Below are 15,321 nucleotides of genomic sequence, written 5' to 3'. Positions count from 1 at the left end.
CAAGGCCCTTTAATAAATAGAGCGTTTATTGTTCAAAGATCTTAATAAATATAGCATTTTTTTCAAAAGACTCGCATTTATTATGAAAAGACCTCTATGAAAATAAAAATATAACCCTAACCCTATACCCTTAACAATAGCCCAAACCTACCATTAACCTAACCCTAATCCCACACAAATATTACCCCAATTTGAAAAACATTCAGTCAAAATGTTTCAAATACTCAGAGGTCTTTATTTCAAATTGGTGCATATTTTTATTACTTTATTGTTCCCCACACAGTCCAACGTAACTGCAGTTAAGTTCAAATGACATTAATAATCAATTTTGGTTAGGCGAAGTTATATAACCAGACCTAGCTTTGCGATGGTGTTCTGTGTGTGTGGCCCCGGACACAAAAAAAAAACAAGTGTCGAAAGAAACCGATTACGGGAAGATTCACTACTACCTTAGTAGAAATAATTGCGAAAGGAGAGCAATAGGCAGAAACGGCACAAACGGCGGGATTAAACATTATATTTAAGATATATTCGGTCGAATGGGACTCAATCCAATGGGAGAACACCGACCTTACTGGGTTATGAATGAAATAGAATTAGAACCATGTAGAAGCACGAAGACGACTTCAGGATTGCTAAATTTCACTCAAGTTGGTCAGGTAAGATTTCTTTGGTTTTGAGTAACCCACAAGTTTAACTATACGTAGTTCCTTTCAGAAGTCGTTATACATGCCTACCTGAGATTAATGTATTCCATTAATTCTTTGGGCAATCCTTGTCGTGTTGCCAGGCAAATTTGTTGTGGGAAATACTTAGTTCTCCCAACGTGAAATTCAACGCCATGCTCATGAGCATTCAGTATTTTTTTATCCTTGACGCAAAGTTTGCTCAGAGTTCTGAGCGAGGGGGTAGACGCTCTAGACCTCTGTGTACACCTGAGTTCAAAAGAGTTCAGCTTTGGCAGTGCATCGAGTTCAAAGCCTTCGGAACTCAGAGTTCAGCTTTGACAGTACATTGAGTTCAAGTCATATTGTACACCTGAGTTCTCAAGTGTCTTCCCCCTCGGTTCTGAGCATGTTATTTTCAAAGGTGAATTCTACAACTTGAAAATCCACCATCTTAGTCCTTAAGTTGTAGAGATCAGTACTTCCACCTAGATCAATAGCGCTATTTTTGGAGGTCTCCGCTTGTTTTGAAGGCAAAATACTTTCAAATTGTTTCTAAAAATAAAACATCATCAACGAGCAATGTCGTTTACCGCTACTAACAGAAGTCCATTAAATTAGCCTAGGAGGTAACCAAAAGTGGGGTTTAGGACTCCCCGCTCTTGTGTAGCAATACCAGGGATGTTTGATATATCGTCGACACTCTATAGGGATCGGCCTCTTCGTATACCCGTAATGTTAAAACGTTGCCTACGTTAATCAAGGCCTGTGCGCGGTGCCGATTTTTATTTCGCGGAACCGAGCGCGGAATTTTCCCACGGCCTGAGTCATGCAAACATCTTGAATATACTTCGAAATAGACCAATTTCAATATTATTGTGTATAGAGAAACATGGACGTTGGGGTAATATTCGAATTTACCTATAGGATTAAAACTAATTCACAATGATTTAACCAATATAGGCCAAGATTTCAAGAATTCACAATGATTTCACTAAGAATTCACAATGATTTCACTATGAATTCACTATGATTTCAAGTATTCAATTTGAATTCAAAATAATTTCCAGACTTCATATTAATTTCGAAAGGATTTCAAGACTGCGTTTTGATTTCGAAATGATTTCAAGACTGCGTTTTGATTTCGAAATGATTTCAAGACGATTTCTAGAATTCATTATGATTTCACTACGATTTCAATATGATTATATGATTTCACTACGAATTCAAGAATTCACTTTGATTTCAAAATGATTTCAAGAATTCAGTTTGATTTCAAGAATGCAGTTTGATTTCAAAATGATTTCAAGAATTCACTTTGATTTCAGAATGATTTCAAGATTTTATTTTGATTTGAAAAGGATTTCAAGATTTTATTTTGATTTCAAAATGATTTCATGTCGAGTGTACACTTGATTTCAAAATGATTTCATGTCGAGTGTACACTTGATTTCAAAATGATTTCATGTCGAGTGTACACTTGATTTCACAAGTGGCTAGCCCCTCGTATTTAGGTTTTCTTTTTTTCCCGGAATTTAATGGTTGAATTTATGTGCTTTCATATGTTAATAATACCATAAGTTTATAAGTGATATGTTCCTTCCATAAGTATGACACTAGATATACAAGTTCGTAATGCTACTGAGAGGCTTACAGTACTCGAGATAACTAGTTCGAGAAGGAGAACGACAATTAAGCGAGTCAATGAAGTCAAATCTAAACTCGGTGGTGGTTAATTAATTTTGCAGGACCAAGTTCCATCTAAGTCCTATTTAGTCTGAACTTACTAAGCCCAAATTTGACAGCAGCGCCTCACCAGGCGTATGTCGCTTTACCCTGAATCACTTCAAAATTACAAGCTCCAGTTTCTAAGTTACCAGTTACAAACTGTATTACAAAACGATTTGGGAAGATACAAACTTAGTAAATGCTCTATTTACTTATGATTAAGCGAAAGTATATTTTTAGCTCAATTCAAAAAGCGAATTTCGATATTAGAGTATAAAATTTCTTGATATTTCTGGAATTCAGTTTGACGGTACGAAAAAGAAAAATAAGTAATTCCAAAAATATATTACGATGAATTTATTCCAATAACACTTGAATAAATATTAATATCAAATTTGCTTTGGTTGCGTATTCAAATTAGATACGTTAATTAAGAAAATACTTCATTTTCACCTGAATAATAATTATTTTATTACATCCGCAGCAATTACTGGTTAATTAGGAGTAATAATTATAAATATACAACACTACAAGCGTAGATTATATTGTTAAATTAAGCGAAAATATAACCGATATACAGGGTGTTGTATTCCAAAAAGGGTTGGGGTAATTATGGGACCGAAGTATTGTACATGAGTGGGATGCGTGGATGGTTAGTTCTATGGGAATTCAACTGAATTTTGAGTGAATCGAAAATGTTAAATGTAACTTCTATGAGAAGCCCTTAGATTTTGATTGAACCCCCACAAGGGATGCATGCACCCCCTAACCCACAAGTTACGAATGAACATAGGAGAAGTGTTTATGATTGGATGACCCCTTAGCACTGTCTGTTCAGTTTCTTACTTATTAAATTTAAGGGGTCATCCAATCATAAAACTTCTCCAATGTTCATTCGTAACTTGTGGGTTAGGGGGTGCATGCATCCCTTGTGGGGGTTCAATCAAAATCTAAGGGCTGCTCATAGAAGTTACATTTAACATTTTCGATTCACTCAAAATTCAGTTGATTTCCCATAGAACCCATCCACGCATCCCACTCATGTACAATACTTCGTTCCTACCAAATGTATCCCTTTCTTGAATAAACACCCTGTATATTGCAGTATCTCCTAAGGATTCACTTCCGGGGAAGTAATTACACGGTATCACGATGAGAGAGAAGTTGAAAATATATATTAGACTAGCTGCTACCCGCGGCGTCGCTCGCGTGTAATAAGAACTACCATCAAAATGATATAAAGAATGTGGACATTTTACTGATTCGACTAATATTTTTGTAGCACCCTAGGACCGATGGCACTCGATGTTGTCCGTCAGCCCGTCGGGACATTTTTTATTACTTTTCACGCGGACATTATTCTATAAAGAAGGGTTTTTAACTTTGTGGCCGCCATTTAAAAAGATGGCAACAAATCGAACCAAAAAGACCATTCAGCCCATCTTTAGGTTAAAGGAAAGCAGTGTACTAAATATTTGTGAAATCAGTTGAAACGCGCGGACTTGCATAGAGAGTTTTTTTTACATTTCTGGTCGCCATTTTTTAAGATGGCGGCGGATTGGAAAAATCTTTCTTAGTACGCGCCTACTACTTATGAGTAACGTTCATGCGAATTTTCAGCCTTCTAGGGCAAGCGGTTTGGGCTGGGCGTTGATTATCAGTCAGTCAGTCAGTCAGTCAGTCAGTCAGTCAGGACTTTGATTTATATAGATATAGATGATCAAGCTTAAGCCTCATTAGATTAAAACCCTTGAGGGTTATTAGGGTTAGCGAAGGAAACTCTAGTACATATATATAGAGTGAAAATGATGATTAGAGGCTATAGAAATGAGTTCAGAAACTGTCACCGGTTAGGGATCGGTTACTTTATTGATATAGCACTGAACGCACCAACCGGAGATTCATCCCGGAAGCTCAAGAGACGGAGATTTTCTATATATCTCTCTTTCTTTCTTTCTTGAAGGAATCTAGTTTAGTTTAGCTCTCAGTACGAAATGGAACAGGCGAGATAAATCTATGGGGAATTGGGAGATGGGGATTGGGATGGGGAAACCACGGGTACCTTAGAGCCTAATAAAATCCCATTCAATCTTATTAAAGGGTTATTCTCACACAAAATTACGGTCCTTATTTTCCTTACGTAATTCAAGGAGCTCAGCCAAAAATTAAAATTTATTTTTTTTATTTTTTTTATTTTTTAGACATTATAGGATTTTATTGGAGGAAAAAAATATGTTTTCATAGGAAAATATAACTTGAATTAAAATGATGATCATATATATACTAATTTGGCTTAAAATATGTAGATGAAATCCCCGGTTAAAGTAGTGATGTCAAGAAGTGATATCTAGTTTACTAGGGAGAAGGTATAAGATGCCTCAGTATTCGCGCGCCATAGTCCCAGTCCCCCTTTCAAAATACAAGGGGGGACGTAAAAGGAGGCACCGGGCTATTTCGCCAGCTCTCCTCAGTCGGAAAATACAAGCAATTTTCGTACTCATTCGCGTCGCGCTGACGTGAGTTTTCAAGAAGCAATGAGATGCTGGCTGGTTGTAATTTAGAGGCGGCGGGGATTAACTCCGGACCTACGTACGTTTGGACTGGAGATAAAGCTAGATTATAAACATGGAGGCGAATTTATACCTTCTCCCTAATAAACTAGTAATCACTTCTTATTGAGGTCTCAAGTACTTTAATCGCTGTTCGGTTCAGCGAATCTCCAATAGATGGTTTAAGGAGTTCAAATAGCTTTAGAAGTATGCAGTATATATAAAGGCTGACAAATGTTTCTACTAATTGACAAATTAATCCCGAGACTAAGCCCCCCCCCCGTTCTTGCTTGGTTTTAATTAATCTCCAGCTGCTTCGATGGCATATTGACAGTTTTCTCAGCTGATACAATAATTCCAAAGTAAATGACCTTTCACTAAGTTAAATGCGCTCCTTGAGATACAATGGAACTCTTGCCTGACTATATATGTAAAGATAATTGGAATGAAACTAAATAATAATAGACACCTATATCAAAGGTCAGGGGTTAAAATGGAGTCTGGTGTGTTGAACGCCTTGTTATTTAAACTTGGTTAAGAACTGAAATATAGCAAACTACAAACCAAGCCGCTTAGAGAGTAATAATATTTCTGGAAGGTTGGTTCCAGGGCCGGAAATAAGAAAAATTTCTTATAGGACATTGTCCTCTGGAGTCCGCAAAAATTGTGTCGCGTCTTCATAGTCAAGCTATCAAAACTTCGGAAAAATTTACTGGTCAACTGTCCTGTCCAGTGACCCCCTTAGGTTTTAAAAAATTTATGGGACATTTTAAAATTTTATTGGACAATGTCCAGTGGTCCTGTGCTTATTTCCGGCCCTGGTTGGTTCTATGGGGAAATCTTGGGAGGATTGACACCATTTACACCAGGAGGCCAGGACAAAGTGTAGCTCTAATTAGCCTCGTCTCCTGTTGTAAATTGTATCAATCCTCCTAGTCTGAAAATTATGCATAGATATATATCCAGGACACAAATATTAATAGAAATAAGAATGGTTTATTAATTGTCCAAAAGAAAAAGGTACAAATATAGTAATGAATGAATGAATTTGGTCTGTTTTGTCGTTTGCTTAAACTAGCTAGAACACAAGCTTCAAATTTCACAAAATCATTTAAGTCTTTGAGTTACTTTGCAATCAACACATCCATCGCGGCTCTAAACAAATCACGTACCATTTCCGGATTGGCGTCCTGCCAAGCAGCAGACTGGAATATTTCTTCTTTGTGAACAGCAATGTAATTAGCGGCGATGTCTTTCAGTTTATTAATATCGTACTTCTCCGCAATTTGTAGAATATCAAGGACGTTTTCCTTATGGATCAAGGTTTTCAAACGTTCACCGCATATCTCTTGTAGATCTTTAAGGGAACAGAGATACGCGGCGTGTATCAATTTTTGGCAAGTGTTGTCGATATTAGATGGAATTTTTCCGGTGTAGATGAAGTGGAGTAAATCGTGGACAGTGTCCCCGTCGAACACTGTCGTCCAGTCAATTACGTTTTCGTTGGCCTCCTTCATATCGCTTGAAAACATCGCTGTGAAGTACTCGGATTTTGCTGCCAACAACACTTTGTGACAAGAAAACTCTTTCTGTTCTGTTTTGATCACGCAGTCGCTTAGGAAAGTACTGTTCATGAATTTATCAAGTTCAAGGGGAACTACGCCATCAATCATGTCGTCCTCAATGCCTACCGTTACCTTTATCAAGACTGGTAAAAAAGGACTATAGCTTACGACAATATCATTCAAGTAGCAAAATTGATCAAATGTGAATTGACAACAGTTGGGTCCTCCGAGCTCAATTTGATACGAACAAGCTTTTCGCCATTTGTTGACGTAAATATCAATTTTGCAGAATGACTTGACGTACTTTCTCTTGTCATTGGTTGTATCCCTACCGAATATCGAAAGCCATTTATCTGTCCAATCAGCTTTAATCTCCCACGGTCGACTTACTGGTTCGTTTTGTCTATTAAGGCACTTAAATTGAACATTCCTTATAAGAAATTCATCCTTTTCTGTTGCCGGATTGATGCGCAACTCGCAAGTCTGTTTCTTTAACCGAAGGTTTTCTTTTTCAGAAGCTGAATTGTTAGCCATGTCTTAACTAATGTTTGAACAGGTTCAATGACTTTAAACTTAAACCACGTCACTCGAATCTCTGACTTTCCAAAACTAAAACATTTCCTTTCTAGACCCTGCTGGAATTTTTTGACCAATAAAATTAAGCCAGAAACCAAGCCTACCTTTAGTATCCAATAAGGAGCGTGAGAAAAATCACACCAAAAAAAAATTTCCCAAACATTCTCACGCTTTAGAGTAATGGCACCCCGAGTTATTTCTCCATAATAATAAGAGTCACTACTGCCATTTCTGTTTATTTTATTTCACCAGCTTAAATTGTAGCTCTCGAATAGTTTAAACAATACAGGGTGTTCCAAAAATGGTTGGACGTAAGTGAATGAATTTTGAGAATCGAATACTTTTATTATCAGCCGATTTTTCGCCCACGAGGGATGCACCCCCTAACCCTAACACAAGTTATCACGAACATTGTAGAACTGTTTTAGGGATGACCCCTTAACTAAATTATCACTGTCTCTTCAGCTTCTTATTTATAATTAAGGGGTCATCCCTTTAGGGGCAAATGTCACAAAACACTTTCTATTCAAAATCGTCCACTCTACTTTGGTTCTACCACGCACCTTTTTGGAATAGCCTGTATATATTTAAAGATAAATTTAAACACTTTTGTTCAAGAATAGAGTACAAATATTAATCGAAATAAGTATGGTTTTATTTTTTGTCCAAAAAGAATAAGTACATTTGTAATTAACGTTTAAGTAATTCTTAGCTGTTGGAAACAAAGCTTTAGTTTTGGGTACATGTTTATATTGATCATCCAAACTATAAAAAGTCTGTTTAAGTGGTTCACGTCACCCAAATTTATTTATACCACTTATTTTTTGAGTTTGTTTTGGGAGATTACATCCATGGCAGCGCTAAACAGATCACGTGCCATTTCCGCGTTAGTCTCATTCCAAGCAGTTGTATTTAAAATTTCTTCTTTGTGAGGAGCGATGAAATTAATGGCTACTTCTTTAAGCTTCATAATTTCGTATTTTTTCGCAATTAGCAGAATTTCCACAGCGTTTTCCTGCTTGATTAGTCTTTCCAAACGTTCACCGCAAATCTCTTGTAGATCTGTCAGGGAACAGAGATAAGCGGCGTGTATTAAATTGACGCAGGTGTTGTCAATATTTCGAGGAATCTTTGCGGTGTAGATGAAATATAGTAAATCGTAGGCAGTGTCCTTGTCGAACAGGGTCGTCCAGTCAATTCGGTTTTCGTTGGCTTCCTTCATGTTACTTGAGAACATCGTTTTGAAGTACTCGGATTTCGCTGCCAGCAACACTTTGTGGCAGGGAAACTCTTTCCGTTTTGTTTTGATCACGCAGTCGCTAAGGAAGTCGCTGTTCATGAAGTTATCAAGTTCAAGGGGAGCACGCCGTCAATCGCGTCTTCTTCGATACCCAGTTTTATCTTTATCAAGACTGGTAAAACGGGAGGTTTGAAAGCTTCCTCAATTTCATCCCAGTTGGCAAATTCATTGAAAGCGAATTCACGACATTCAACACTGCAGAATGACTCGACGTAAATACTGTTGTCATCTGTTGTATCCTCGCCAAATACCGTAAGCCAATTTTCTCTCCATTTACCTTTAATATCCCACTGTCGACTCACTCTTTCGTTTTGGCTATTAAGGCACTTAAGTTGTACACTCCATAAAAAGTTTTCTCCTTTTGAATTGATGCGCAACACCTTAGTTTGTTTCCTTACTCGAAAAACGTCTTCTTGGATTTCAGAGTCTGGAGAACCAGAACTCTTCTCTGTTTCGTTTATGTTGTTGTTCGTCATGACTTAACTCTTTGAAACCAAAGAGAGTATAGGTTTTGTTGAAACACGCGGAAGAAATGAATAATCAACGATAAGATAAATAACCACTTGTCTAGAAAGTCTGCGATAAAGATACGTGGTGATCTTACTGCAGCTTTTCCGTCTCTACTGAGTCGTAAACTCTAGTAAGTTTGAGTTTAAAGAATGCATCGCAAGGCAAACTTTAACTACCCCTCTTTACTCAGACCACCCCTGTTACCATACCACTACAAACCGGTCTCTAGTCTAAGCGATGCGACATTTACCGTCTTGTGGAGAGAATTGGAACTAGAGTAAATGGACGACCCCTATTATTGTCAAGACAAGGGAGGTTGTCAAGAAACGTCGGACACGTGACGTCAAGTGGTCCAACAGGAACGCCACTGTTATCTCCAGTGAGTCACTCTAGACTGCGAGAATTATGAGAAAGATGGCGGCTTTACTGGAGAAACTATTGCAGGTCCTAACTTCATTGCATGGAAGTTAGGGCCTTTTTTTCGCCTTTAGTACTTTCCTGTCTGTGAAAGGTTAAGTCGAAAATGTAACTTCTATCTCCATTTTGCCCTAAGGGACACTGTTTTCAATTTATGATTTCAGTCGTTTATGGATGACCCCTTAATTAAATTTAAGGGGTCATTCGTAAAATACTCCAATCTTAATTTGAAAACTGTGAACTCGGGCTCCGTCTGGCGTTACCTCATGGTGCCAGGGAAATAATCTAATAGGGCGGTCTCCCATCCTGTCTTAGTTTCTCTGTAAGCAATTAATGGAGTGTTCTATATGAAATGTTCATTAGACGTGGTTTGGTGTTTAATATAAGTACAGAAATTTTCATGGAAATAAGTATTGTTTAATGTTTGAAGTACAAATTTAGTAGTGATACAAAAACTGTCACTAACAGTGACTTATTGATCAAATTCGAAGTAATATTTCAAAGGATTGTTCTAAACGGAGTTTTCGTTTAGGATGGTTGATTATTTTAATCTTTTTTATATTAATGGTGACCTTTGTCCGCAGCCTAGGCTTTTCCGATAAACTTGAATTGGTTTACGTGAGTCAAAGGCAACATCGTTTTGGGAGATTACGTCCATTGCAGCTCTAAACAGGTCACGTGCCATTTCCACGTTAGTCTCATTCCAAGCAGTTGTCTTGAAGATGTCTTCTTTTTGAGGAGCGATGTAATTAACAGCAACTTCTTTAAGTATCTTAATTTCGTATTTTTTCGCAATTAGCAGAATTTCCACGGCGTTTTCCTGCTTGATCAGTATTTCCAAATATTCACCGCAAATCTCTTCTAAATCGGTCAGAGAACAGAGATATAAGCGGCGTGTATTAAATTGACGCAAATGAAAGCGTTAGAATAGGCTAACAATAGACATGCGTAATAATAGGCTAATAATAGACATAAGTGTAACAACTGATAAATTTATAAAAACGCTTTTCGTTATCTAGAGTATGACGTCATGATTTTAAAAACGCCTAGAGACAATTGTAATATTAAAATCATTCCTGTTCGTGATCTCAATATGTAAACTCAAGTTAATAAACTTGTCCAATGGACCGAACTTAGACACTCAAACGACAAAAAAAAAAAAAAAACTCGGAATATTTTATTTTTTGCGCGATATTGTCGAAAGTTACGAGAACGTGTTCCGCCGCCGTATTCTGCAGGCTAAGCCTTCCGCGCCCACTTGGATTCTCGTCGCTCATTGGTCCATAGAGAACTGGATTCTGGCTTTTCATTGGCGGCTTAGGTTTCGAGGCGAAATTGGATTCTGGGCTGAGATTGGATGTTCATGCAAGCAAGGAAAGATAGTGGTTCAGTTCAGTTAGCTTTTCAATTGACACTGAACGTACGGGGTAATGTCAGCATTTTGTGTCGGTTATCGTCAAAGGTCAGTGCAATAACCTTTAACCTCTATGTTTAGGTTCTTTACGCCATCTATTTCGTGAACCTTCAAATAGCAGACTATTTTCCCCAATTCCCACATGTTTAGGGTTAGTGTACTGTATCTCGGTAACATGACTCTGGAATGGAAGTTTATTCAAGTATTTAATGTGTAACGATAGTGTACTTTATGGTAGACGAAGTAAAATTTTACATTTTAATAATATAACTTCACAATCTTTACAAAAATATAGCATTGTAACAGGGGTTAATTCTGGTCGTCAAAAACCTTGTAGCAGAAGTGTTTTATCATTGAAAGGGGCGTGTGTAGCTGAACCATGCAAGGCTATCTAAGATATATTGTGCGCAATACACTGGTTAGGCTTTAGAGAGCCCATTTGTCTTTATGAAAGAGAGATTCCAATGCACAGAAATTGAAGACGTAACTGTTCTGATATACCATTCCAGTTCACGGGTAGAATGTATCATGTCACCAAGTAATAAGCTGAGAAAAACAAGCGTAAAAACGCTGCTGTAGGTTGAAGAAGCCTAAAACAATAGATTTTCGGTTATAATTCCCGGGTTTAATCTTGGCATTTCTAATTTCTGTTAGTCCTGGATGAGTACTAATTGTTGGTATCGAGTACCTCGATCGAATATCAATACAGGTACTTGTACCAATAATAAGTGATACATATCGTGAAGATTACCAATTACATGAATGACATTCGACATAACCATAGATAACCTCTTTAATGCCAGACCAATAGGCGACGGCTATTACTATTTTCTTGCATGGGACCTCGACTCGACCTCGCCGTCGACATAACCGGGAAGCCCGGAAGGCGAATTTGCGGTACCGTTCCGTAGTCGTTATAAAATATTCAACGTTTTAAAGCTCAAGTTTCGAAATGTTTTGAGACATTTACTTAGTCTTCAACTAAATATGATAAGATTTTCTTTAAATTTCAACAGAAAAATAGCTCTGCGAATAAAATTAGACACGAAAACTACACTAACTATAAGTGAGACGCTACCCCAAGTTGAGCATTTTCCTTAATTACTCGGCCCCTGTTTAGTCGAACCCCACGTTTTTAGTTTCGTTGGATGGGGAGCAAAGAGGACTATGACATACTCAAAGGCCATCCCTGTATCTATAGTATAACAAGAGTTACGAGTCATCAAAGTTTAGTGTAAAGTAAGATTCTAACTATAAGTGAGACGCTACCCCAAGTTGAGCTTTTTCCTTAATTACTCGGCCCCTGTTTACTCGATCACCAATAATAACATATCTGTTAGGACTTGACATTGCTACGTATGCTGTTTCAAACATTTAAATAGTTACCTCGTTGAAGTTAATTGGATTAGAATGCACTTCCGCTTATTATCGTCTACAAATTTAGCGCTGGCGTGATTAAAAACCGAGGGGGAAACCACAAAGAAAATTTTGTACACCTGATTTCAGATTTCAAATGACTTCAATTGAACTATCATAGACTTCATTTGACTTCAAAGACTTCACTAACTGTATTTGATTTCAAATGACTTCATTAAAATTTAAAAAGACTTCAAGTGACTTCAATATAATTTATAAAGACTTCAAGTGACTTCAATACAATTTTTAAAGACTTCAAGTGACTTCAATATAATTTTTAAAGACTTCAAGTGACTTCAATATAATTTATAGACTTCAATATGACTTCAACATAATTTATAGACTTCAATGTGACTTCAATTTAGTTTGTAAAGATTTCAAGTGACTTCAACATAATTTAAAGACTTCAAGTGACTTCAATATAATATGTGAAGACTTCTAGTGACTTCAACATAAGTTAGTGACTTCAATAGAATTTATAGACTAGAGCCGATTTATATTTTTTCCCAAGACTTCATTAAATTGCAATAATTGAAAAGTATCTATGTACTTTGCTATTTATTAAGTACTAAGATGCAGAGCAACCAAAAGCAAGTATCGATGCCGAATTATATGGCGCAGATACAAGCCCGAATAGTATTGGTCCATTTGATCGCCGCTTATGTCTCACTCTAAAGAATTCTGCGGCGTTATACGCGGGAAAAATATGATCACGTGATCGGCCGCCATTTACGGAAAGAAGATTTTATATGGCATAGCTAACTCGATCACGTTCGTGAGCGCGTGGGCTTTGTTTTTGAAAGTGATTATCGTCTGATTCATACTCGGATTCATGGTTCAGAGAACTAGATGGCGCAGTTTTTAAATAGGCAGCTTTTATGTCGTATTCTCTGACTTTTTATTATTTTCTTACACGTTTCGAAATTAAGGTTCCCAATTTAGTTAAATAATAGTTTATTAAGCCAATAGGTGATTATATTAAGTATTTGGTCTTGCTGAACTTGTTGAAAATAAGAAATCGTCATCACGCCGCGATTTTTTACGTGACTTGACACGTGATTTATAGTAGAATGCGCGAGATGAAATTTGTTTTCAACAACATGAAAACAAATTTCCTCGCGCGCATTCTTTATCCATGATCTTATGATTCTGAGCGCGAGCGCCATTTCTCCAGACTAGATACGTCACTCGATAGTGACGATTTGTTATATTTTTCAATTAACTAATCCTTCTTTATATATTTACTTATAAAACTTGGTCACAAACAAAAATATATCGTTTACGAATATTCTTTGAAAACGGAATGATTAGCCGCCGACAATAAGTCCAAAAAGGCAAAAAATACTGGGGGAAAGTGTCTGGCACGAGGGTAAGATTGCATTGCACCTCCAAAAACGGCCGAAAATTGAGTGCCCTCTGTAGAGGAGGCGTTACTCCAAAACGGACCAACTCTTGAAAATAATAGTTGTAGAAGAGGAAATTTCCAGCTACGATTTTCCAAAAAAAAACCCCGCAAACCTTAAACAATACTATCGTATTTTTTGACTAACATAAGCTGTGTAGCTTGACCGCAAACATTAGAAGTGAAGTGCGAAAGAACCTCAAAATTTCGCAAAGTAAGCTTATCACTGGTGTATGTATAGAGCTATTTCAGAGGGGGTAATGGCTACGTCACCAATGCTATTTGCCCATAGAGAAAACCCTCACAAAATATCCGCCCTACACACTCAAAGGCAGGCCCAATTTTCGTAGCAGACGAAATTTTTCCCCCACTGAAATAGTTCTATTGTGCCAATCAGGTGGAATATCGCTCCATTCCAAACCTATAGCGACCCTGTTGATGAGGAATTAATACTCTCATTCTTTGTGAATATTAATAATCGCCTTCAAAAATACTATTATCTATTATTATAATCAGGTTGTGGAAACTTTTCTGTTTTGGATTTTGTACTATATTCTGTAAATAGTCTCTTTTTATCCGAGCTGAGCCTCCAAAAACACGTTTAGATACACCAAACTCAGTTTCAATCGGTTGGTTTTTCCACGCTAACAAATAAGCGCACGTACACGCGAGTGAGATTTCATCGGACCTCACCTCGAGATTCCAGAATGGAAATTTACCGCAACCCCAGGAGAGAGGAATTTTTTGGGAAACAACTGGGAGGCTCCGCTGGGTCAAGAGAGGCTACAATTTTAAACCCTTTTTTGTGACTTTACTCTAAAAACTTGTATGAGAAACTGAGAAAGACCTGGCTACCCTAGCAGGCAATGGAAAAAATTTTGTTGTTTTTTGTTTTTAAACTCTGGACTTTTACTTTAGTTGTTAAAACTCGGCCTTTCATCCTCGAACCAACTCTTGGTTTAGTGATTTTTAATCTATCCTAGAAACCTTGTTTTTCAGTCGGCAAGGTTTTAGTGCCTAATTATCTCTCCACCCTTCAAATGAACTATTTCTCCCCCGCAGACCCAATCTTTAAGAAACGAAATGAGAGAAAAAAATTCATATGCAAGGAACTTCATGAGACTTGAATAGATTTGAAACGGAATTTCAATAGACTTCAAGATATTTTTAACGGATTTCCTTGGACTTCAAGAGATTTTTCAAGAACTTCATATGACTTCAAGCGATTTCCAACGGACTTCATCAACTTCGAGAGATTTCAAGGGGACTTCGTATGACTTCAAGAGGACTTCGTATGACTTCAAGAGATTTCCAAGAGACTTTCGAGAGACTTCGAGAGATTTCCAAGAGACTTCGCGTGACTTCAAGCGATTTCCAAGGGACTTCGCGTGACTTCAAGCGATTTCCAAGGGACTTCGCGTGACTTCAAGGGATTCTCTAGGGACTTCCTAAGACTTCCGAGATTTCAACCAAATTTTGCGATTTATAGAGACTTCAAAAATAATTTATGGACTTCAATCGTGATTTCAAAAATTTTGTACACCTGATTTCACAAGTGGTTTCCCCCTCGTTAAAAACCCTGTCGAATAATCGCCGATGAGCTGCGGCTAACATTACTCTGCGCTTTTCGTTTTGACATGACATACTTCGTTTGATAAATATAAATACACTTACGAATTTACTCGACTTTAAACTATACAAACTAGAATACAACATGATTGTTTAGCAGAGTTATGAAAAGGCGCAAACTTAATTTTTTGGAGGCTGTTTATGATTAAA

The 15,321-nt window shown here is 37.3% G+C and overlaps 1 protein-coding gene and 1 long non-coding RNA gene across 2 annotated transcripts; one reads left to right on the top strand and one right to left on the bottom strand.

Annotated features, from left to right (window-relative positions):
* Positions 1 to 7,715: 7,715 nt before the first annotated feature.
* On the bottom strand, positions 7,716 to 8,881 carry LOC149668178 (speckle-type POZ protein-like). The gene is made up of 2 exons (XM_089841054.1): positions 8,661 to 8,881; positions 7,716 to 8,578 (listed from the first exon to the last, which is right to left on the bottom strand). Exon 2 carries the CDS (start codon positions 8,420 to 8,422, stop codon positions 7,901 to 7,903), a length of 522 nt encoding a protein of 173 aa, XP_089697180.1. The 5' UTR covers positions 8,423 to 8,578; positions 8,661 to 8,881; the 3' UTR covers positions 7,716 to 7,900.
* Positions 8,882 to 8,904: 23 nt separating this feature from the next.
* LOC149668177 (uncharacterized) lies at positions 8,905 to 11,281 on the top strand. Its single transcript, XR_016367982.1, has 3 exons — positions 8,905 to 9,023; positions 9,084 to 9,272; positions 9,895 to 11,281. It is a non-coding gene; the product is annotated as an uncharacterized LOC149668177 (long non-coding RNA).
* Positions 11,282 to 15,321: the final 4,040 nt, after the last annotated feature.

Source organism: Phalangium opilio, unplaced genomic scaffold (assembly GCF_054372755.1).
Source record: "Phalangium opilio isolate 3A_F unplaced genomic scaffold, DU_Popi_V2 ptg000056l_1, whole genome shotgun sequence".
NCBI classification, from domain to species: domain Eukaryota; kingdom Metazoa; phylum Arthropoda; class Arachnida; order Opiliones; family Phalangiidae; genus Phalangium; species Phalangium opilio.
Note: the sequence above shows the minus strand (reverse complement) of the source record. Positions and strands in the feature narration are given on the sequence as shown.